This window comes from Asparagus officinalis, chromosome 6, assembly GCF_001876935.1.
Source record: "Asparagus officinalis chromosome 6, Aspof.V1, whole genome shotgun sequence".
Lineage (NCBI taxonomy): Eukaryota > Viridiplantae > Streptophyta > Magnoliopsida > Asparagales > Asparagaceae > Asparagus > Asparagus officinalis.
In genome coordinates, this window is record NC_033799.1 from 12376937 (window position 1) to 12402036 (window position 25100).

Here is a 25100-nt window from a genome sequence, read left to right on the forward strand (position 1 = left end):
CTATGAATCTACACTTTATTGTTTTAAAATCCAACTTATCTCTAAGTTGACATGGAATGAGAACATGGGCTATAGATACCCACTTCCTGAGATGACTCAAATTAGGTTTCCTCCCATTCCATAATTCATAAGGTGTAGATATAACTGATTTGGTGGGAATTCTATTTAAAATGTAGTTTGCAGTTAACAATGCTTCTCCCCAAAAGTTTTTAGAGAGACCAGAATGAGACAACATGCATCTAACTACATTTAATAATGTTCTGTTCTTTCTTTCAGCAACACCATTCTGTCGTGGCATATACGACATTGTTGTATGCCTTTTAATTCCATGCTGAATACAATAACTTTCAAATTCTTTAGAATTATATTCTCCACCTCTATCAGTTCTCAGAATTTTGATTTTCAATCCAAGTTGGTTTTCAACTTCTGTCTTATATCTCTTAAAGCAGTCAAAAGCTTCTAATTTTCTGGATATAAGATAGACGTGTGCAAACTTGGAATAATCATCTATAAAAGTAATAAAATATTCTTTATTACTATGAGTTTTGACACTTAGGGGACCACAAATATCCGAGTGTATCAACCCTAAAAGTTCATTGGCTCTATGTCCGCCAACAAAAGGTTTTCTAGTCATTTTACCAGTTAAACAATGTTCACATGGTGGTAATTGAACATTAGATAGTGCAGGAAGCAAGTTCATTCTGATAATTTCTTTCATTTTTGAAATACTAGCATGTCCTAGTCTAAAATGCCACAATTCAGATTCAGAAATATAACAGGACAAGTAGTTCAAATTCGAAATTTTATTATCAGAATTATTACAAACTACTGGAAGAATGCATAATTCATGCTCGGGCACATATTTTCCCATAGCATACACTTTATTATTCTTGCCTATAGAAACCCTGTTATTATAGAACCTCACTTCCAGTCCTTTCTTCATCAAGCTGGGAACAGAGATCAGATTGCGTCGAATTCCTGGTGCATAGAACACATCTTTGAGGACAAGAATGCTGTCCCCAAGATCCAATCTATACGAACCAATACCTTCTACATCGAGATATGTATTATTTCCCATATAGATTCTCTGTTCTCCTTTCTTCAGCTCGGTGAATTCTACGACTCCATTCTTGTCCTTTGCGATATGCCTAGTCGCACCGGAGTCGATCCACCAACCACTGATATCCATCATCACAGCATTACATTCCGTCACACCGACGAATTCTCTTTTGCTAGTACCCCCTTGTTCTGGATGCTTATAGCCTCCCTTATTCTCCTGCTTTTCACCTTGTGGGCAATTGGGTTTAAAATGCCCGAACTTTCCATAATTGTAGCAGGCTCCACGGGGTACTTTCTTTCTCTTGGACTGCTGCGATTTCGGTCCTCGTGGTTGTGGTTTACTAGAACCAGGGTTTTTATAGCTTCCAGCATTATGCCTCTGGCGGACATAATTCAGCTCTTGCTGCACCATATTCAGTTCTGGTTCCTTCCTACTGGCTATTAAGTCATGTTCTATCGCTAGGTGCATAGGAAGATCAGTGACAGACTTAATGGCAGGATTCATTCTTAATGTGGTGGCAGCCACAGCAAGTGAAGGGGGAAGACTATTCAAAATGGTTGTCACTTGCATTCTTTCCGGGATTTCGGTCCCAGCTGTGGATAAGTCCTTAGCCATGATAATCATTTTATTTATATGCTCTACGACATTATCTCCCTCTTGCATACGACAAGAATTATACTTATGCAAGAGTAGTTGGATGTTAACTTCAGAAGCAGTGTCATATTTTTCTTTTATTGCATTCCACATGTCCATGGAAGTTTTATAAGTTTCAAAAACTTTAGCAGTGTCATATTTTTCTTTTATTGCATTCCACATGTCCATGGAAGTTTTATAAGTTTCAAAAACTTTAATTAAATTATCTTCCATCAACATGAGCATAAGACTTTTTGCCTTTTTGTCTTTCGACTTCCACTGTTCAAACCCTTTCTTTTCTTCAAGTGTAGATTTATCAATAAGGGTTGGAGCAGTGGTTTCGATTATATCATTAATATTGTCATGAATAAGAGCATACCCTATTTTTCTATGCCACATATCATAATTACTGCCATTGAATTTGTCAATTTTCCCTAGTTCTGATAGAACGAGTTTACTAGTCATTCGGTAGAGAACTAAAACTAAATTCAATTTTAAATTTGTATAAGGTTGATATTTTGACAAATACAAAAAAAATAGATAAATAAATAAATAAATTAAAATGAACCTGATTTTTGCGAGCTGATGAAAGAGGCTCCAATTTGAGCGAGTTTGGCACTTAGCGGTGTTGACCGAAGAATCTGTTGTCGTAGCTTTGACGTCTTGAGAGCAAGTCACCTTCTTCAAATGCTGAGGCAGTGGGACCCGTGGGCTTTAATCTTGAATTTGAACAGGTAGGTCACGAGTAGGCCTTGAAGATGATCAAGTGGGTAGTACACGTGCTAGGAGTAGGTTATGACACGTGATAGGAGTAGGGTCACAAGACTAGGAACAAGTCTAAGTCCGGCTTGGTTGTAGATTGGATGTAGGACCGAAAAACAAAAGGGTGTAGTCTCAACAAATTAAAAAAAAGAGATGTGACAAGACTTGAAGAGGCTAGCTGTAAAGAGTTGGCTATCAGCTTTAAGGCAAAAAAAAAGTCGTTGGCAGACCTCAACAAAGGGAATCTCTTCTTCAAAAAGAGTACAGTGGCTTTGAACTTTGAGACAGTCGTTGGCAGACCTCAACAAAGGGAATCTCTTCTTCAAAAAGAGTACAGTGGCTTTGAACTTTGAGACAAGGCTACGACCAAAGGATTATGAATGCTTCCTTCTTCAAAAAGAGTACAGTGGCTTTGAACTTTGAGACAAGGCTACGACCAAAGGATTATGAATGCTTCCGTTCCTTCTTCTTCTTCTTCAACAGAGTGCTTCTTCTTCAGGAACTAGAAAAATGGAGAGAGTGACTGTTTTTTAAATCAGATCACAGAGTCGTTGTTGCAGCAGCGGTCGAGCGATCATAGTAGTCGTCGTCGCAGCAGAATCGTCGAGCTCTGATACCAGTGAGTGAAACACAGAGAAGAAGAAAGATGATATCTTTGAGGGGGGCTCCGGTAATGGGTAAAGGGCTTGATTTTCATTTTCGTTGTTTTTTCTCAAGGAGATTACTTCTCTATTTATAGGACGAAATCTCATCATCTCCACCCCCTTCAAATTGCCTCTGAGAGAAAATCTCTCAACAAATCCCAATTCACGTTCTCCACGATTCTCTCTACTGAGAAACCGTTGTTGATTTGGTCATCCATGACTGAGTCAAGCTAACAGTAAGCCCATCAGATTGTCATTTTGATCAATGGTCAACGAAAAGCCAAGAATGTTAATTACTTCAACGTGTATATTAACTGATCAACGAAAAGCCGAAACATTTTAATTGCTGCATGTCTTTATTATGCAGTTGTAATGTGACCTGATTTACAACTTCGATGGTGGCCTCTTCTCAGCAAAAAAAAACTAGAAGATTACTTTACTGTACAAAACACCATGGAAAGCCAAGAGTGTAATTGTTTCAGGACTTGAATGTAACTTAAACATGTATATTTACAAATCGATCCAAGGCGATAGATTTCAACCGAATAGGGTTTACTTGAGTTAAAACTCCCTGGATTGTCATTCTGATACTCAAGAGTTTCACGGTAGGGCGTGTTTGTTTCAAGTGGGAACTGCAGAAATCACTTGGAAACTGACGCAGCGCGAGAGTAGTAGCCTCGAAATCCGGACAATCTTCGAATCCACAAAGAGCTTCAAATCCATGGATTAAATATTGAAGAAAAAACAAAATTTTATTAATTAAAAGATAGGCCTCTAGGGCTAACAAGACTCTTCTTAAATAGAAAAAGAAACAAGACTTCTACAAGGACTCAAACTTTACCAAAAATAATAAAAGAATTCCTAAAATATTAAAACTCCTAAATGACTCCTTATGACTAGGAAAGTCCACCGGTCAAATCTGAGATCAAATCGGATTTGCTTCCTAAACAATACAGACTCCTAAAACATTACTAAAAATAGTAAAAAAAAACAGACAAAAATACAAAAATCTCTCAAACCGTAAGGAATTTGGTGAAACGGAGGAAGCAAACCAAACCTTAAGGGTAGGTTTGGATGGCTCCGTCTTATCGAGATAGTCGATTTTCATATATAATTCGACCAATTCTGACGTACGGTTTGAAAGTTATGGCCGTTTTTTCGTAACAAGTTATTTTTCTCGACCGGACCCGCATTTCAGCTTGCGACTGTCCCACTTTGATATAAACATGTCTGTCGTGTTTTCTACATCAGAAACCTCCTTGCATTGTTAGAAAAAGAAAATCTTTATGTTTTTTCTTTGGGAAAAATGCTTCTAGCCCCCAAAAGCCAAGTGAACGTGCTTCCCACCCCCAAGACTTGGTCAATGGGCGTTTTACCCCTAAAAATAAAGAATCTGTTCTCTGAGCCCCCAAAACACAAAACCCAAGACATTAAAACATGTGAAGACCATAATACTCTTCTCTCTCTTTCTTTTTTTATTAAAATATGATGAGGGTTATTTTATTATTTTTGTTTTTCTCTCTCTCTTTATCATGATGTACCAAGAGGATAGTTGAAATGATTGATGAGGATTATTTTATTATTTTCGTTTTTTATTATTTTCGTTGTTTGTATTGGGAGGTTGTTAAAGTTACGGGTTAATTGTTAAGGTTACGAGTTAATTGTTAATGTTACGGGTCAATTGTTAAGGTTATGAATCCTCTCTCTCTCTCTTTCTTTTTTTATTAAAATATGATGAGGATTATTTTATTATTTTTGTTTTTTCTCTCTCTCTTTATCATGATGTACCAAGAGGATAGTTGAAATGATTGATGAGGATTATTTTATTATTTTCGTTTTTTATTATTTTGGTTGTTTGTATTGGGAGGTTGTTAAAGTTACGGGTTAATTGTTAAGGTTACGAGTTAATTGTTAATGTTACGGGTCAATTGTTAAGGTTATGCATTGATTGTTAAGGTTACGGGTTGGTTGTTAAGGTTAAGGGTTTGTTATTAAGGTTATGTGTTTGTTGTGTAGGTTATGGATTTGTTGTTAAGGTTACGGGTTTAATTGTTAAGGTTGCGTGTTTAATTATTAAGGTTACGGATTTAATTGTTAAGGTTACGTATTTAATTGTTAAGGTTACGGGTTTAATTGTTACGGTTACGGTTTATTAATTGTTAAGGTTACGGTTTAATTGTTAAGGTTACGGGTTTAATTGTTAAGGTTACGGGTTTAATTATTATGGTTACGGTTTTAGTTGTTAAGGTTATGGATCCTTTCTCTCTCTTCCTCGTAACCTTAACAATTAAACCCGTAACATTAACAATTAAACCGGTAATCTTAACAATTAAACCCATAACCTTAACAATTAAACAGTAACCTTAACAATTAAACTGTAACCTTAATAATTAAACCCGTAACTTTAACAATTAAAACCGTGACCATAATAATTAAACCCGTAACCTTAACAATTAAACCCGTAACCTTAACAATTAAACCGTAACCTTAACAATTAATAAACAGTAACCGTAACAATTAAACCCGTAACCTTAACAATTAAATACGTAACATTAACAATTAAATCCGTAACCTTAACAATTAAACACGTAACCTTAACAATTAAACTCGTAACCTTAACAACAAATCCGTAACATACACAACAAACCCATAACCTTAACAACCATCCCGTAACCTTAACAATCAATGCATAACCTTTACAACCAACTATTATCCTTAACAACGAATATTCTAAAAATACAAAAAGAATAAAAAACAAAAATAATAAAATAATAATCCTCTTTAATCATTTCAATATCATCAAAGAAACATCATGATAGAGAGAGAGAGAGAGAGAGGATTCCTAGAAAAATGATTTAAGAACCCAAAATATGGGACCAAGAGAGGGGACAGGTGAGGTGTCCCCTCCCTATTGCATAATGAGTTGGCCATGAGTTGGCATGGCCAACTCATTATGTAATAGGGAGGGGACACCTCACCTGTCCCCTCCCTTGGTCCCATATTTTGGGTCCCCGTAGCAGCACTCTTTCAACTATCCTCTTGGTACATCATGATAAAGAGAGAGAGAAAAACAAAAATAATAAAATAACCACCATCATATTTTAATAAAAAAGAAAGAGAGAGAGAGAGAGAGAGAGAGAGAGAGGATTCATAACCTTAACAATTGACCCGTAACATTAACAATTAACTCGTAACCTTAACAATTAACCCGTAACTTTAACAACATCCCAATACAAACAACGAAAATAATAAAAAACAAAAATAATAAAATAATCATCATCAATCATTTCAACTATCCTCTTGGTACATCATGATAAAGAGAGAGAGAAAACAAAAATAATAAAATAATCATCATCATATTTTAATAAAAAAAGAAAGAAAGAGAGAAGGTATTATGGTCTTCACATGTTTTAATGTCTTGGGTTTTGTGTTTTGGGGGCTCAGAGAACATATTCTTTATTTTTAGGGGTAAAACGCTCATTGACCAAGTCTTGGAGGTGGGAAGCACGTTCACTTGGCTTTTGGGGGCTGGAAGCATTTTTCCCTTTTTCTTTTCCAATTCTTTTGTTTGTTTCACCACTCAAATTATAAGGGAATATTTTTATCTGAACGTCACAAATGGTCACTTTTTCCTCTGTAGACCATTTCCGCTGTTTTTGCTCGGAATTGAGCCGCATGGGTGCGGAAATGTGAAATTTAATAATTATATAATGTGAAATTGGTGGAGAGATTTTCTAGCGGAAATTAATTTAAGAAAAATTCCTCAAGAACCTAAAATATGGGACCAATAGGAGGACAAGTGAGATGTCTCCCTCCTATTGGATAATGAGTTGACCGTCATTAATGATGATCAACTCATTATCTAATAGGATGGGGACACCTTACTTGTCCCCCCTATTGATCTCATATTTTGAGTCCCTATAGCAAAACTCTTAATTTAATAGAAACTCATTATTTAATTCATTGGACTCCTATTTTTCTCGTTCCATCAAAGCTACATGAAAACTACATCAAAGCGGCAAAACCGTTTCCACCCACTCTACCACACCACCAACCACACACCCCTCTCCCATCGCTACAGTAAACCGGGCCTCACATGGGATTTTAAAAATTTTAAAATCTCATGTGGGGCCCGGTTTACTGTAGCGATGGGAGAGGGGGTGCGGTTGGTGGTGTGGTAGGGGATGTGCCCCTAACACCACTCTTGAAACTCATCAACACAAGTCCTTATCTTACTCTGTTATCAAATTTGGTCATTTTTTTTATTTTTTCTGTTAACTTTAGGGCCCGTTTGGATTGATTTTTTGAAGCTGTAAAATGGAGGAAAGCTGCCAAAAAGCTGCCATTTTTGACAGCTTTCACCCATTTTACAGCTCCAAAAAATCAATCCAAACGGGTCCTAAATGTAAAGTGATGAGGTGGACAACAACTTTCCAATTTGTGTCATAAATACACAACATTACCAACAACAACCAAACAGCCCCTTAGTTGATGTGGCATGTATTTTTGGTCTTTTTTTGGGAAAAATTGCTTAAACCATGGTTTTTAAAAATCAAGTTTTGCTCCCAAGTCAAAACTTAAAGATTTTACCCCTCTAAATGTTTAATTCACATTATCAAACCCCTCTTACCAACAATATTTTCATTTCTCTCTAAAATACGCTTAATTTTTCATATTTTAAGATTAGTCCTTCACATCCTGGAAATTGCTACTGGATCCCTCAATTCATAAGGTATTTTAAAATTAGTTCCTCAAATCATTAAAATCGCTATTAGGTTCTCTAATTCTTAAGTTATTTTGAAATTTGTCCCTCCAATCAAGAGTAAAATATCAATTGGAGAGAAATTAGTCTCTCAAATCATCTAAACCTCTATTAGGTCACACAATTCTCAAAAGTTGTCTCAAGCTTATCCCTTTGATCGCTAATTTTGCTATTGATTTAATAAACTAATTTCAACATAGCTTAAGAATTAAGGAACCTAATAGCAATTTTAATGATTTGAGTAGCTAATTTCAGAATAACTTATGAATACCTTATGAATTGAAATTTGAAGAACTAATTTTAAAATATGAAAAATTAGGGGTATTTTAGAGATTCTAAGTTTTCATTTGGAGGCAAAGTTTGATTTTCAAAAACCAAGGGCTGGAAGTAATTTTTCTCAACAAAAATAACCAAAAAAGTCATATCACGTCAAGTTAACAGAAAAAATAAAAAAGAATCAAATTTGATAGCAGGATAAACATTAAGGACCTGTATCGACGTTCCCACGTTAAGGACCTAAATAAAATCAAACTAAACATTAGGGACCTATATTGAACTTTTTACATGGAAAAGGTTTCTTATTATTTTTCAAATTAAAACACGCCCTAGTCGGTAAAAGCCAAGAATGTAAAGTTCTTCAACGTAATATGTTATCAGATCAAAAGGCAATAGATTCTAACGGATATATTTATTATGCCAACTGCAATGAGAGAGAACCGTGTTACGTCGTCAGCGTCCATGTAAAGAACGGTAGAAAATTCAGGATGTCAACAAGAATACTCAGATAAATTAGTTGATTCAAGTCCTAGATAAACTCTTCAACAGGAAAAAACCGAGGCCGCCTGCTGCGACAACGAGAAGAAGGGGTTTTCCAACTGAATCCAGACAGAGTATGCGGCTTGTATCGCTTCTTTTTTGGTGGGTAAGCTGATGAGCCAAGCTTTCATGAACCAATTTTGATAGATTATCCAACTGATGCATCATTTGACGCTGAGTTCTTGTAACGGTCATGATCTGTGATTGGAAAATACAAGGCATCAGTGTATATTGTATAATTTGGAAAGAATTAGGGAACGTAGAAGCTTTAGGTAGCACGTATTACAAAATTTGCTGAAGACTGAAAGCTGAGTTCAAGAACAAAATTCAAGCACAAAGGGAAAAAAAAAAAAGTTCAAGAAGAAAGATCAGTGATTAAAATTACAGGTAGGATTATTTGTACAATTCTTACTCAACATGCCTGCCATCAGTCATGATAGTTTTAGTGAAATAATTTCATTGTAGTTTCTCAATCAGAAAAGGTTTATAGTAATTCGTAAACAAGACCCTTAAAATTCATAGGAGTTCTGTGAAGTTTCACCCAAAAAAAGATTAACCAAACGCATTTCCTAAGCAGTTGATAGGCAGTTGTAAAATAATACTATGAGTGTCCATATAAAATATGATTCTCCTGGAAAGCAATTTCCACCCCTTGATTTAAGGCTGTGGGGCAAAAAAAAAATTACTGAGAAACACTCAGAAATCATTGGAAATGCCTTTCTAGGAGGAAAATTGGAATAATTTCAGGAAAACACCCAAGCAGGCCCGACATGAAAATATAATGAGAACACGAAAGGCATGTAATCCTTGGAAAAAATAATAGAGGGTTCCTTTAAAAAATCGTATGGTGAGGAACCAGATCTTGACACATGTCTTAGTATGAAAAACCAAGAAGCGATATGTCTCACTAGAAGAAAGTTTGATGGTATCAACCCAACTTTAAGTTTCGTGCTGGAGGATACATGTTAAAATATGGTTACTCTCTATATGATTTTCTACAGAGGACCCTCTTAAAGTTTTTCCCCCCTAATCTTCCAAATAAATAGGGGCATACCTCTTCCAACAATGGGGAATCTTTACTCAGTTGTGTGGACGATGATGAATTAGGTATCAGGGTCCCATTGCCCAAGCTGAACATGAATAGAGACGTGGGTGCCGAGCCATTGCACACTTCACCTTGAAGAGGGAGATTTTGCTGGCTTATAGAACGCTTCTGCATGCTAAACATGGAATTCAGTTCCTCAATTATGGAAGTGAAAACGTCCATTCTTTCGTTCAATGTGGATATCTGATCTGAGAGTTGAGTAATCGCTCCCTACATAGAAACCAATGAAAAGTTAAACAATGAACAGAATTAAATAGTGGAATCTCACGCAATTTCTTGAAATGTGGTGACCTGATTGATTGCAGGTAAGTCTGGGTTTCTTCCTTCGTATCTTCTCGTGCCAACTGTTAGTCTGGCCAGCTTAGCAATATGCTTGTCTCTTTGAGTTGAATATGAATGAGATAAACCACTGCAGGAAACAAACATCAGCCTCATGGTGGTGGCAAAAGCCTTTCCAGTGAAAAGTAAAAGCAAGAAAACTAAAGAGGCAAGAACTACAAACTTTTAAGGGGATTAGTTTATTTCACTGCAGTTGAAAGAAGTAATACATCTTTCACAATTCAGATGATAAAACTGCGTGTATATCTCAAAACTATCATAACATGACAGTTATTATGAATCCTAACTCCTAATAACAGATATGGAAGGTACTGAACAAGGGGTTGTTCATAAAATTTAAAGACATTCATATTAGTAACAACGAGGATTGATGCATTTCATTTCACTGCATTGAAATAAGTGAATAAGATATCTTTCACAATTCAGACAATAAATCTGTGTATATCTCAAAAACTATTACTACTAGTTAACAATGTTTTAAAAAGCTCCGACCTAGCCAGCCGATGCTCCCGCCTAAGCCTAGGCGGTACTTACGCTGCTCACCTAAGTCTTGGGAGCGCCTAACGGAGCAGAAACCGCTTACACGGACTGCAACGCTTAGATGTTCGTCGTGATTTCCTCCATTATCTGCCTTCACATCATCTAACATCCTCTGAACTCTTTCGGCCGCCTCCACCGAACACCTCCTCCAACCCCTCCAACCTTTAGCAAAACCTCTTCCCTCACCCCTTAAACAAAAAAAGAAATACCCCTACACTTACTGCCTAAACGCTAGGCGTTAGTTTGGCACCTAGCAGCACCTAGCACTTTCGATAATATTGATTGTAATTAAAAAAATAAAAAATTTAAGAATAACGCCTAGGCCTACGCTCCAGCCTAGGACCCTAGGCTCTAGGTATCGAGTCCAACGCCTAGATCGCCTAGCACTTTCTGTAACCTTGCTAGTTAGTTAGTATATGTCCTAATAGCAGATAGGGAGGATTGAGCAGAGATTGTTCATAAATTTTCTCCATCATTTTCTCCAGCATGAATTTGACCACAAATTGAACCAGAATTCCTTCAAAACTAAGATAATTCATCTGTTAATAATCCTGTAGCAAAATTAAAAAATCTCTTGAAGAAAAAAGTGTCTCATCAAGAGCAGTCATATCTCATTACAATACAGATGAAACAGATGGCAGCATAGATTTCTGTATAATTCATTTCTCGTGCATGATTTTAACGTGATGGAGACCAAAACTTTATGTGCACAAGCGTATATATTATTGGACTCTCTGTAAAATAATCACCAGATTGATAGCATCACCAGATTGATAGCATCAGTGAACAATTTGTTCGATGGCAAAGCACATTATTACTAGTCAGAATCAGAAAAGCACAGCCAAAAACTGCTGTCATCAACAATGTTGATGGCCTGAGAGTTCTATTAGTTCTATTATTCGAAAAGGAGATGGAGGAAAAGGAATATGGAGAAACACATGCAACACTTCCCTAAAATATTGGCTGAACTTTAATCATATAATTTGAAATCTCAGAAATAAACCTTATTATGAATCTAAGAAATTATGAAAACATTGACCTCTCAGATAATGAACCCTAACTCCTGGTGGTGCTGATGGGGACTATAGAAGGAAGAACTGGACTTTTGAATTGCTTGGTTTGAAGCTTATGGATGAAACACAATTGTATATCCAGCATAGTCATGACATAGGAGAAAATCTTTTTTTTCCCATTGTGGACGTCATATCAACACATTGGCACGAAAAAATTTAACGCATGAGTTTTAAGTGAGTAAGAAACAAGTAAACCCAGTTTCAATTTAATACGTCCAGGAGATTATCTAGAGCTTTCAAAAAGAATAATAATGAACATGACTACAAGATATAGATAAGTGAAACTATTCATGCTTTCTTCTAATAGCATGTACTATGTATAAGATACTGGTCAGAGAAGAGAACCTATTAAGATTCTTATTTCTCATGGCAACTCTATCAGCTGAGGCTCGGGAAAGTGCTTCTTTTGGGCTTGATGCCAGTTCATCATCAATGCTAAGTTTTGTCTTCAAATCATCAGGCAGAGCCTGAAAGTCAAGCATGTTAGCATAACAACTTTTGAATACAACATGAGAGTACAATAAGAAAATATGTTACAGAGTATGTCATACAATAACTTCATTCACAAGCTTTTCTAGTTGAATCTGCTCAATGTAAGTACGAGGAATGTAAGAACCTTCCAAGCCCAATTGCTCAGCCATATCTTTAACAAACTGCCGATCTCTTCCTTGCACCTTCATTGAAATTAAAATTAGCCTTGTGATGATGGGCTTTTAGCAAATGTAAAGTCAAATGCACATACAATAATATACCCAACAAAATAAATATATAATATGCATCCATCTCACAAGACATCTGCTGGTGTATAGTGTGGAGATACAAATATGAGAAAAACAAAATGCATTTTGCTTTCTTCAAACAGATGCTCCTGGCTAGGATAAGGGCCTTCTTTTAAATAGCAGTCTCTTAAATTTCCAGAAAGTCATAATCTACACATAATCCAGATCTAGCAATTTGGATGCTCTAAATAAAAAGGCTCACCCCAGTTAAAATTGAACCAAAGAGGCTTGGAGAGACGACAAGTATGAACCACACAAAGCCCAAAAATCCTTGAAATTATTGGAAGATTTTTCTTGTTTAGCAACAGATAAATAATTGACACCTACACTTGTTGAAGACAATTACAATTTTGAGGTCATTAGGGTCCGAGTTGAGATACAAAGATCTATCCACCAGTGATACTTAAGAAATGTTTTTCCAAGTATATAAAGAAAAAGTATAAAAATAATGGAAATCGAATCCTTTGCTATGAGGTAACCTCAGAGCCACCTCTACTCTTGATGACATCTTCCCATGTAGGCTCCTTACTGGTTTTCAACAATGAGTCCTAATAGATATTAGAAATGGAAACATGAAAAAGAATCAAGGTAGAATACATGCAGAACTGGGCTGACTCACATCTTCTTGAGAACACTAGGACAAAAGAAGATTTCCAATTAGTGCACTGAAGCAACAAGGCCTAATGAAAAGACTTGTATCCCAGAACCATACCAGCAACAACACCAAGGAAAAGATTGTGTTCCAGAATCATAATCAGCAACAAGACATAAGAGAATCCTATACACAATTCATATCATTCTTGATTTTTGGTGATGAACGAATATTGGAAAAATAACAAACATGTTAAATAACTTCAATATTGTGTTACGAGACTTGAATTGTTGTTTACTACTAGTAAATACCCAAAATATATTATATTTAGATTTTTTGGTTGCCCTAGTTGTACATATCCATAAAACAAATGTAGTAGCTTATGGAAAATATCTTCTCAAAATTTGTTGCCACCTACTAAAGCTATCACTTTTTCTTTTTCAGATTTATCAGAAAGCATAAAACTAAAAAATCTAGCAGCCAAGACAATATGTTGTGCAATCCTAGTAGCTAACATGGAAATAAATCTAGCAGTCTCAAGAGTTACAAACAACAAAAAACATTGCAGCTCCTGCCATTTACAGCAATGATGATGATAATAACAACAATGATCACAATGGCAACGGCAAAAATAAGGATTAGATATGTGTGCTTCTTCGACAATTTTTACCTGAATATAACGTCGATTCAGTTGTTCCAACCAATCAATTTTCACAGTCACTCTTTCATCAGAAAACACATGGCTGCTTCTTTTCAGAATAGCTGCAATGCTATATCCCAAGGCCATCAAACCACCAAGCAGCCGTACACTAACTTCAAAAGTAATCCGTGGAGATATGATGAATGGGTTGTCTGTTACCCACTCCTGGAAGCCAAAACATGAGTTAAAACCATGATCTTTGATTCATAAATGCACACCAGCAACAGAAGTCAAAGGATTCTGCTACAAACAAAATCAAGTGACTACAGAGAAATTTACAAGCACAAATATGTATGCATAATCTCATTTTGATCTTAATTCTAAGGAAAAAAAACTGACACATGAAACCAAAAATTGGTATTGACTATGGTGAAGGAATCAATTAAAGTCATCCAATAATGATATGGCCAAGATAATGCAGTATGATTTACTCATGAGTCGAACTAGATACAACATGTAAGTTACAGGAATCTATAGTAACAATGAAGTAGACAACACTTTATTCAAAAGTGGTATATGGATTTATGACAGGTTCAATTAACTCATTGTACGAAATATATTGAGCATACTTAAAAAGTCAGTTGATATGCTTTGAGTTTGATCTCCTTGCTCTTAGCCCATTTCATTGACCTAATAGACAAATAAAAAAAGTCATAGCTTCTTAGAGGCAAAATGTCAATTGAGGTCCAGAATGACAAAATGGGATGATACATGCAAGATTAAACTGGCCGTTGGAGACTTTTAATCAAACTGTCTGAAAATTTTAGGGGAAAAAATGAACTTGTTATTCAAGTTTTCCCAAAGTATTAATCAAACTATATGAAACTTTTAGGGGGGGAAATGAACTTGTTATTCTAGAAGATCAAGTTATGATTTAAGATTTATTAGGTAATAACGTTAAGGGGTCTCAGGGTCTAAGCATTATACAGGATAAAAAAATAACAATGCAGATGTCCGAGCACAAAAATACTATTTTGCAATTAGGATTTGGTGAGACACACTTTTGTGGTTGCTAGGACTTGGATTATTGGGTGGAGAATGTTGGCAACAATAGATGGATAACAAAGCTAAATTATTAAAATTTCATTTCTAAGGTACTTTGTGAGAATTTGATATTTGGTTGTTTTTAATCATACATACTTATTTTATTTTTTTTATTTGAGCAGATATGACTAATTATCTTATTTCACAACCGTATTATAATTTGACCAAAACATAATTGATAATATTGCTTTTGAGCTATAAAGCTCACCCCGCTTCGTGGAAAGAAAATGTTGTTTTAAGATTTCACATGACTCGCGCACAGCATGGAAGGATCTGACTATCAGCGATATGGTAGAATTTTAGTTATTGTTCTTATTTAACTAAGCCTATTGAATTGGTTGTTTTTAATCATGCATACTTATTTTATTTTTTATTTGAGCAGATATGACTAGTTATCTTATTTCACAACCGTACTATAATTTGACCAAAACATACTTGATAATATTGCTTTTGAGCTGCAAAGCTCACCCCACTTAGTGGAAGGGAAATGTTGTTTTAAAATTTCACAAGACTCGCACACAGCATGGAAGGATCTGACTATCAGCAATATGGTAGAATTTTAGTTATTGTTCTTATTTATCTAAGCCTATTGAATTAGTATTCTGTTTAAGGACTATAGATATTATCTACTTTCAGAAGATTATTCTAGTCTTTATTGTCATTTTGGACAAGTTGGAGACTTGTGAATAGGTTTCTATTTGCATGATTGATGGACTTTAGTAGAACTTGTCGAGCTTGATTTTGGGTCAATATTATGCTGAGATTATAAGTTGGTTGACGTTGGTGAACTTGAGTCAAATAATTTCTTTTTCTTCAACTATTTTCGCTGAAGAGTAAATGTATCGGATAGCAGTTTCTTGCTGGTTAATTTTGGGGCATGACAACTTAGTCTATCTAAACATTTGTTAAACTATTTGGAATTAACTTCTTAAGGGAAGCTAAACTATACAAGGAAAAAATGAACGGCAACATATCCCACCTCCTCGTGTCACTCTCTCCCTTATTAATAATCAATCTAAACTTTTGCTTCACAAGTTGGAAACAACATTCCTTCCTCATTGCCTGATCTAGGTCCTCATGTATAATCGGTAAAACTGTAACAGTAAACAATAAAGATCTTATAACATCTTAGTATCTTACTTACTAGGAACATTTTCTGTTTATACGTTGCATAACTCTTAAATGTAACAAAATCTAGGTGAACCCTCCTAGCAAACTAGGCTACCCACAAAAAGCAAAGAGAACAGAAAAATTGATAGGAAAAACTGCCTTATACGAGTTACACAACAACAATAATAACAACAACAAAGTCTTTATCTCAAATATTTGGGGTCAGCTACATGAATCCTATCTTTCCACTCCATTCTATTATGGGTCATCTCCTCCATTCAATTAATCATTACATGTCTTCTCAATCACCCCCCAACCAAGTTCTTTTAGGTCTACCTCTCACTTTTCCTAACGGGTGCTTGGGAGATCTACGTTGTACATGGCAAAACTATCTTAATCTATTCTCTCTCATTTTATCATCAATTAGAGCAACGTCTAATTTACTACGAATGCATTTATTTTTTATCCTATCTTTTAGTGTATACCCACAAGACCATCGTAACATTCTTATTTCTACTATACTCATTTTTTGCACATGTTTCTTAATTGGTCAATATTCTGATCCATAAAGCATCGTTGGTTTTATAACTATCCTATAGAATTTTCTCTTTAGTCTCATGTATTCTAGGATCACTTAGGACTCCCGAAACACTCCTCCATTTTAGTCATCCTGATTTTATCCAATGAACAATATTATCTTCAATCTCACTATCATGACAAATAATTAATCCTAAATAATAAAAGTGGTTACTTTTAGGTATTTCTTGGCAATCAATGTATACTATAGGCTCTTTTTTCATTTTAGTTTCACTAAATATGCAACTCATGTATTCTATTGTTTCTACTAATTCTAAAACCTTTAGTTTCGAGGATTTGTCCCCACCTTTCTACTTTAACTATTATACCCTCTCTAATCTCGTTAAGCAATAATATATCATCAGTAAATAACATACACGATTAGACTTCATCTTGAATATGCCTATTAATTTGATCTATAATTAATACAAAAAGATAAGGACTTAGGTCGAGCCTTGATGTAAACCAATAATAATAGGAAATGATAATTTGTTCTTACCCTAGTTGTTACTCTATAATACATTTCTTTAATCACATTAATATATGTTAATATATGTACTAGATACATACTTCTTTTCTAAAACCCACTATATTATTTCTCTTTTATTTCTCTAGGCACTCTATCATTAGCTTTTCCTAGATCAATAAAAATCATACGTAGACTCTTTTTCTCCCCTCTATTCTCTCCATTAACCACCTCAATATATGAATAGATTCCACAGTTGACCTCCTGGGCATAAAATCAAATTAATTTTCGGATACACTTGTCTTCTTTTTTAGTCTTTGCTCAATTACCAGCTCCCAAAGTTTCATAATATAACTCATGAGTTTAATATCATTATCATGATAGTTTGAACAAATTTGTATATGTCATTTATTCTTGTATATCGCTATCAAAGTGCTAATCCTTCTCTTATTGGGCATTTTTGTCTCAATAATCTTATTAATTAATTGAACCAACAATCCTAAGGCTATATCTTCAAGACATTTTTAAAATCCAATAAAAAGATTGTCCGGTCGTACGGTTTTTCGACTCTTCATTTTCTTTAGAGCATCTTTAATCTCACTAATCCTAATTTTCTAACAATATTTATAGTTTCTATCATACACTATAATGGTCAACTTCTCTACGTTGCTCACCTATTGGTTATCATTAAATAAATTATGAAATTAAGTCCTTCATCTCTCTTTTATTTCCTCGTGAGTTAATAGAACTCTTTGATCTTCACTCTTGATACAGCTAATATTACCTATGTCCCTACTCTTCCTTTCTTTCATCTTAGCAAGATTACATATATCTTTTTCTCCTTCTTTTGATTCTAACTTCTTATAGAAGTTCTCATAGGCTTTGTATTTAGTCTCACTGATTGCTCTTTTTATTTCCTTCCTTGTTAGTTTATGTTTCTTGAAGTTTCTTCACTCCTACACTTTTGCCAATCTTTATATATTGTCTTCTTCGCTTTAATCACTTTTTGAACTTCTGCATTTCACCACCAACTCTCATTTACTATCTAATCTACAACCTTTAGATTCTCCTAGTATATCTTTACCCACATTCTTAATATAAAAATACATACTATTATATATAATATTAGTCTCAGTATCTATATTCCATATATCTTCCTTCATCATCTTATCTTAAAAAAATAAACTAAATTCTCTCCTTTTAGGTTCCAACATTTAGTTCTTAGTTTCTTGTTACTATTAATTTTCTACTCCATATTTTAATAGAAATGTCTGATACCATCAATCTATATTGTGTGGTTAACTCTCCGAATATAATTTTACAATCTTTGCATATTAACCTATCCACCCTTCTAGTAAGATAAAAGTCTATTTGACTACGATTAGATCCATTTTCAAAAGCTATTAAGTGTTCATCCCTTTTCCTAAAGTGTGTATTTGTTATTATCAAATCATACGACATAGCAAAATCTAAAATACTTTCACCCATATCGTTCTTATCTCCAAAACCAAAACCTCCATGTACCCTCTCATATCCATTATTATCCTTACCAACATGCCCATTTAGATCACCTCCTATAAATAATTTTGTCCTAGCGGAATTCTTTCTACCAATTCATCAAAGTTATCTCAAAAGTCCCCTTTACTATTCTTGAACAACCATACTTGTGGTGTATAAGCACTAACAATATTAATAACATTTACACCTAATACACCTTTTGTTAGTATTATTATATCTCCAACTCTTTTTACATTAGCAACAATATTAATAACAAGTATTCCCACTCCATTTCTATTTTTCTCTTTTCCCATGTACCAAAGCTTATATATTGACTTTTCAATTTCTCTAAATTTCTCATTTGTTCATTTAGTTTCTTATAAACAAATTATACTAGTCTTTCTTCTGATCATTATGTACTGATTCCATCCTCTATCCGGTAAGAGTACCTATATTTCAAGTAGCTAAAAAGAGTACCTATATTTCAAGTAGCTAAACTAATTCTGTTCTCTTGTAAAAGTCTCCTATCCTTTTCTCTCATGTGGTGTTTTAGTCTATGCCTAATACTATCTGGCAACCTATTAGAGGATTATTAGTTTCTTTAAATGCCCTTGCTTAATTGTCATTATATCAGGGTGACAACGATGTAACGCGTCGCTTCATGGAATGCCCTAGCAAACTACCTTGCTTATTTATTATTGCATCGGGGTGGCATCAATGCAACGTGTCGTAGTAGGGACGCCCCAACGAATATTCTATAAGATTCATGTCATGTGGATCTGATTATGTTTTACACTATTTGTCAGTTATTTAACGCATTCCTTCTTCTTTATCCTGACTTGGGATAGACAATACACAGTAAAAATAAAGCATAGTGTCGGTGAAGTTATACTAGTTACACAACCATATTACAAGTAGATATCTAGCACTAGTAGAATTTGTTTCTTATTTCAGATGAAATCACCCAAAAAAAGTTAAATAGAACACTCAAGCTCCAAAAGACTAGTTACACAACCATATTACTAGATATTTAGCATTAGTAGAATTTGTTTCTTATTTCAGATAAAATCACCCAAAAAAGTTAAATAGAACGCTCAAGTTCCACAAGACTATCTGCATTATAACTTCAAACAACAGATAAAGGTATGCACATAAAATCCAGCCAGAAGTTAAATATGGAAACAAAACTGGAGTAGAATGCAGCGGCAAGATTCTCTGAAAAATTAGGATAAAAGTTTTGTTTTTTTAGTCTACAAGAATAAATCAGGATCTACTTAATTTCGACGAGGAAGACTTTTCAAAAGTACAAGTTCCTAGAAATATACTTTATCAACAAGAATAACTGATAACAAAGCAACGCAAACCTGGCGAAGATGGAAATTGACCAACTTTCCAACACTGAAGAGTGAAAAGTGAAGACACATTAACAATTAACACCTAGCCCCAACACCACAAAAAACACACTCACATACCCAAGGTCTTAACTACTCATCTCAATAACCTAAACAGCTTAATTAAAATGAGGTAAAACGAATAGTACTACCAAGTTTCCAACGCAAGTGAAAGTTTCACAAGTCAAATCACAGGACACTGAACCATGTGTGATATTTTAAGTTAACAGTTCGTGTGCCACTAATGAGATACAATGGGGTCAGGACTCTAGTGAAATCTACAGCCAATCTCAGATTAGCAATATAAATGTGAATAGCTAACGTCGTGTCAATCAGGTATCCAGTTTACTTGACTTTCTCAATCCAGAAAACATAACACACAGTCCCAAAAATTAAGTGAAATAAAAAACAAAATGAAATAAAAAAAACAATAACCTCTCGCTTGTCTAAATTTTCAGAAGGGCGACTAATAAGTCAATAATCCAACCTCAAGTTTATATTTTAATAGAAATATGTAATATTAAATAATATAACTCAAACCGACAAATAACAAACCTCAAACATGAGATTATACTTCCCATCCCTATTTCGCATTCTTAGATAGGACTGGCAAGCTTCAGGATCTTCACCTGGTGGCAGTAGATACATATCGTAAGTCTCCTCTGTATGCTCTCTGAGCTCATTGGAAAAAACAGCCTTGATCTGATCCACTGACAACATCCTTGGTGACTACAATATAAAGCGTTTAGTGCTAGAAACTGGGTATTAATTTCAAGAGTAAAACGCAGACTTAGCTATTTCCACCAATTCTTGACAAATTATAGTAGAGCATTAACCTTTAAAATGTACGTAGGATTCTGGAAACCGCTGAAAGGATTGAATTTGTTGATAATTTTTATGTGTGCAGTTTGCAGATCTGGTTCAATAAACGCCTTGTACATAGGATACACCTGTATACAACAATCCATAATCTAGTTACAAGATATTCATTCAACATTAACAGTAAATAGTGGAAAAAGTGAGTGCCCCTCAATAATAAAGGAATAATTAACTTCTTTGAGGAACCACAAACAATTTATATATATAACAAAGATCAGTAAAATAACCGTTTCAGAAATTTGCTGAATGATTTCTTCTGGTTCTTGGCCAGCACGCTGTATGTCCCGTAAAACCCTTTTCACAAGGTCAACATGTACGCCGCCAGTCACAGAGACACGCAAGTCTAATACAGGCTGCAACTTATCACTCAATGCATAAATTCCCTCAATAATGACTATCCGAGAGCTAGGAACTTCAACTGTCCTGTTAACAACAAAGTAAAGAAGACAACACTGATAGTGCCATGAAAACTCATGACTCGATTGTATAATGTAATAGAACTAAAAGGATAACCTACACATAACCAACAAATCACATATCAAAGTCCTGGAAGATAATTACCTGTATCCTATGCGGCTGCTTGACTTAAAATCGTATACTGGAACCTGAACGGATTTCCCTTCCTTCAGATCACGAATATTTTCGAGCAATGTGTCATAATCTGTTAGGCGTGGATCTGTTGAAATGCTAAAAGTATTTAGATATTACAACAGTTTGGTTTTCTTTTCCATTTGCTATTAGTGATCAGTGATAGAAGGACCATTTACTGGAATGACATCCACAACAGAATAAGACAGAGGACTACACTTTTTGCTAAATATACAGTAACTGTGAGTTTATATTTTAACAGTCATCCCGTACTGAGAATATCACTGTGTCATGCCCTCCAAATAAAGAAATACTGAGAAACAAACTTCAATTCCTTATTTGTTTTTATATAAGAATAAGATCAATCTCATTGTTCACATACTCTGTAACTGCACCCCGAAAAGTCAGGTTACTATAACTCAAACCCTCTCAATCCCATAGTTTTCTGGGACAAGAATGTGGCACCAATATAGAAGGCCATTAGACCAACGAAAGGATATTTAGGGTGAATTTGGATTTCAATGGGGTTAAGGGAAGTTAAGGGAACTAGATGAGAGAATGGAAGAGAAGGGAAAGGAGTTCCCTTCCCCTTGGTTACACCCCAATTTGGGGGGTAACAAATTTTATACTATTAGGGGGTGAACCAAGGGGAACTAGGGTGAATAACTTCACCTCCTAAATGTTTCCACACAAGGTGAATGGTTCCCCTAACTTCCCTTCACCCTTATTCCCCTCAATCCAAACAAGCCCTTAAGATTTACTGTATTAATGTCAAACTAGAGTATATTGGAGGGGAAAAAGAAAGGAAATTGATAAACCTTATAAATTGAACCTTTGAAGTCCATAACCTTTCAATTTCAATAGTCCATATGAGATGAAAGCCATTTGTTGGTGTAACCAGAGTATTTATCATGCTATTTTTAGCTAAACAATCATCCTAAAAAAATCTAGCAACATTATAGGACTTTTGCATCAAAATGTTATTACATGGATATTACAGGACTGAAAAACTAATTCAAAGTCAATATGTCACTGCCATAGGTAAGATCATAAAAGAGGGAATGCATAATCATGCTACACTCTAAACGCAATAGTACCGTCAAAATTGCCATCAACGACTCGACTTGCAACATTGTAGTTGTCCATTGATATGACTGCAATGCTTGGCATGAAAGTCAGTACTTTCTCAGTAAACACCGTCTTCCCAGCCCCAGAGGGACCGGCAAGTCCAACCAAAATAATTCCCTCGTTCTTCTGTGCCAACAATTGGCAAGCACGGATCACTATAAAGAAACCTTTTTCAAATGACAGAGCATCTTGAATTGGAACAATTTCATATCGACTACGGCCCTTTCTCTTCACCAGGTGGACCTGGTCTCTTAGAAGACCTGGCCTTCGTCTTGGTGAATCAGCACCCGAATTATCTTCAGCCATTAACAAGATATTTGTGGATTTTTTCCCCTGAAATGGAAAAACAAGGATAAAATTAAAAAAGAAAATATTATATCCTAACAAAATAAAATAACTAATACATAGTTGATCGATGAAAATTACGCATGTATTACAGTATTAGTAAGATGACCTGGCCCTCGAAGCCTTTTATACAAATATACTTTCTTCATTATCAATTGCTCGAACCATATCAGGCATCTCTAGCTAGATTATTAACTGTTTCGTAGAAATAACATAAAAGATTAGTCACTTGTAAGTGAATTCATAGGAGTCTAGAGGCTGCCCTTATTGAAGATAAAATGAGAGTGAATCCATTGGGATGGTTTTGTCATGTGCAGCGGAGGACACTTAATGCACCACTTGGAAGAAATGATTTGTCAAACAGGAAAGGAGAACTAGATGCAGGCCTGAGAGAACTTATTTACAGTAATTAAGAAAGATATGAAAAGAGGTAAAAGATATGAAAATTGGTCACTTGACGCAGGAGATATCTTTTAACAGAAGTGAATGGAAGTATAGGTTTCATGTAGGTGACGGTAACTTGTGAAGCGAGATGGTTAGCAGTCGATACTTGTTCATAAATGTCACATTTCACAAATTTTGCTCCTCCCCCGCACGCCGTAATGCACACCGTGGTTCTAATTATACCTCTTTCAATTTCAACTTCTAACTCTTCATGATTCCTTGGCTCCTTGGGATTTTGCTCAACAGGAAGAGAGATTTACTCAATTGTGTTGCGTGTTCCTTCAAAATTTTACTTCTCATCGTGATGGTATCATTATGATGCATCAAAATTTTACTTATAAAATTTGTGATGTGTGAATTTTGCATTTATTCACTAGTGATAATATTACTCCAATACCATTTTCAATATTGAAAGAAAAACCATGCCATTGAAACTCCCTCAATTTCGGGCTAAAAAAAAGAAGTAGACCTAGTTTCAATTTGAAGTCTAATTCTAAGAAACACAAACCCTAGCAATGAATGAGCCCAATTATGCCTCGCAATATAAAATTCCATCACTTTGTTCAAATTAAAATTAAAAACTACAAACTTTGGCATTGAATGAACTCAACTACTCTACTCTCTGCTTAAAATTTCACCGCTTTAATCAGAACAAATCTTTTTTAAAAAAAATGCAAACCCTAGAAGTGACCGAATTCAATTCTAGTTAAAGTTTGCACCCATTTACCTTTGGGAGTCAGGTTTCAAGAGTTCCTGCAGAGCAACGTAAGGAGGGCGTGGACGGACACGTGGCGGTCAGAGGGGCGTCGCCGGCGACGAGAGAGGGGACCACCGCAAGACGAAGAGGGGGCGAGGGATCTCAGAGGCGGTTCCTGATTTGTTGAGGCTTCTTCCAGTTTTTATCTCTTTTTGTGGATTTATTTTGGCCGTTGGTTGAGGATCTAACGCCTGATGTGATTTCGGTTTATTAAGCTCTTTTTGTGGGTGATGTACGTAACTCTAGGCGTTACCTCGTCATGAAAATTTCAATGAATGTACGTATTTCGTATTGTATGCAACGTATGACGTCATCCATGAGAGTGTGGGAGTAAATTAGTTGGCTTAAAAGGCCAATTGAATCCCTTTTACTAAGACCTCATACTCAAACACACCCCCTCAACACCTAGACTAGGCCTGTTCATCCGGCCCGGCCCGGCCTAGCCCGGAAATCCGGGCCCGGGCAGGACAAAACCGGGGCCCGGGCCCGACCGGGCAGGGTTCCGGACTGGCCCGGATTTATTTTTATTTTTTTATTTTTTTAAAATTTTTTATATTTTATTTAAATTTTAAATTATAAAAAAAAGATAAGAAAAATAATAAAAAACAATAATTTTACTAATCACTTAAAATGACATAAATTACAAATAAAAAATAATAAAAACAAATTCTTTATTAATAATTAATAAATTATTTACAAATTACAAGTACAAATTTATTTTGGAATTAATCGCATCACAATAGATAAGTAACTCCCAACTAGGTTGGCACCTACTCACCTATATCACTATCATTTTACAGTATACGGATCTAAGCATGTCCTGTGGTCGTCGATCAAACGTCCTGCTGTGCTGAAGGCGGATTGTGAAGCTACCGTCGAAACCTGCACTGTTAGTAAGTCACGAACCATGGTGGAAAGTATAGGATATGAAACTGATCCATATACTTTCCACCATTGTAAAATATCTAAAGAATTTCCTTGACATTTAACTAAAGAAGCAGAAAAATATTCATCTATTTCAGAAACATCCAATGATGACGATCCAAGTCCAGATCCACCAGTTAACTCAG

General features: G+C 35.2%; 1 protein-coding gene across 1 annotated transcript; it reads right to left on the bottom strand.

The window, feature by feature from the left end:
* Positions 8648 to 24157, bottom strand: LOC109844356 (uridine-cytidine kinase C-like). The gene is made up of 12 exons (XM_020413354.1): positions 24001 to 24157; positions 22454 to 22817; positions 21330 to 21444; positions 20996 to 21191; positions 20726 to 20839; positions 20445 to 20618; positions 13776 to 13970; positions 12286 to 12408; positions 12080 to 12201; positions 10074 to 10191; positions 9732 to 9992; positions 8648 to 8875 (listed from the first exon to the last, which is right to left on the bottom strand). The coding sequence occupies exons 2-12, from the start codon at positions 22788 to 22790 to the stop codon at positions 8660 to 8662; spliced, it is 1971 nt and encodes a 656-aa protein (XP_020268943.1). The 5' UTR covers positions 22791 to 22817; positions 24001 to 24157; the 3' UTR covers positions 8648 to 8659.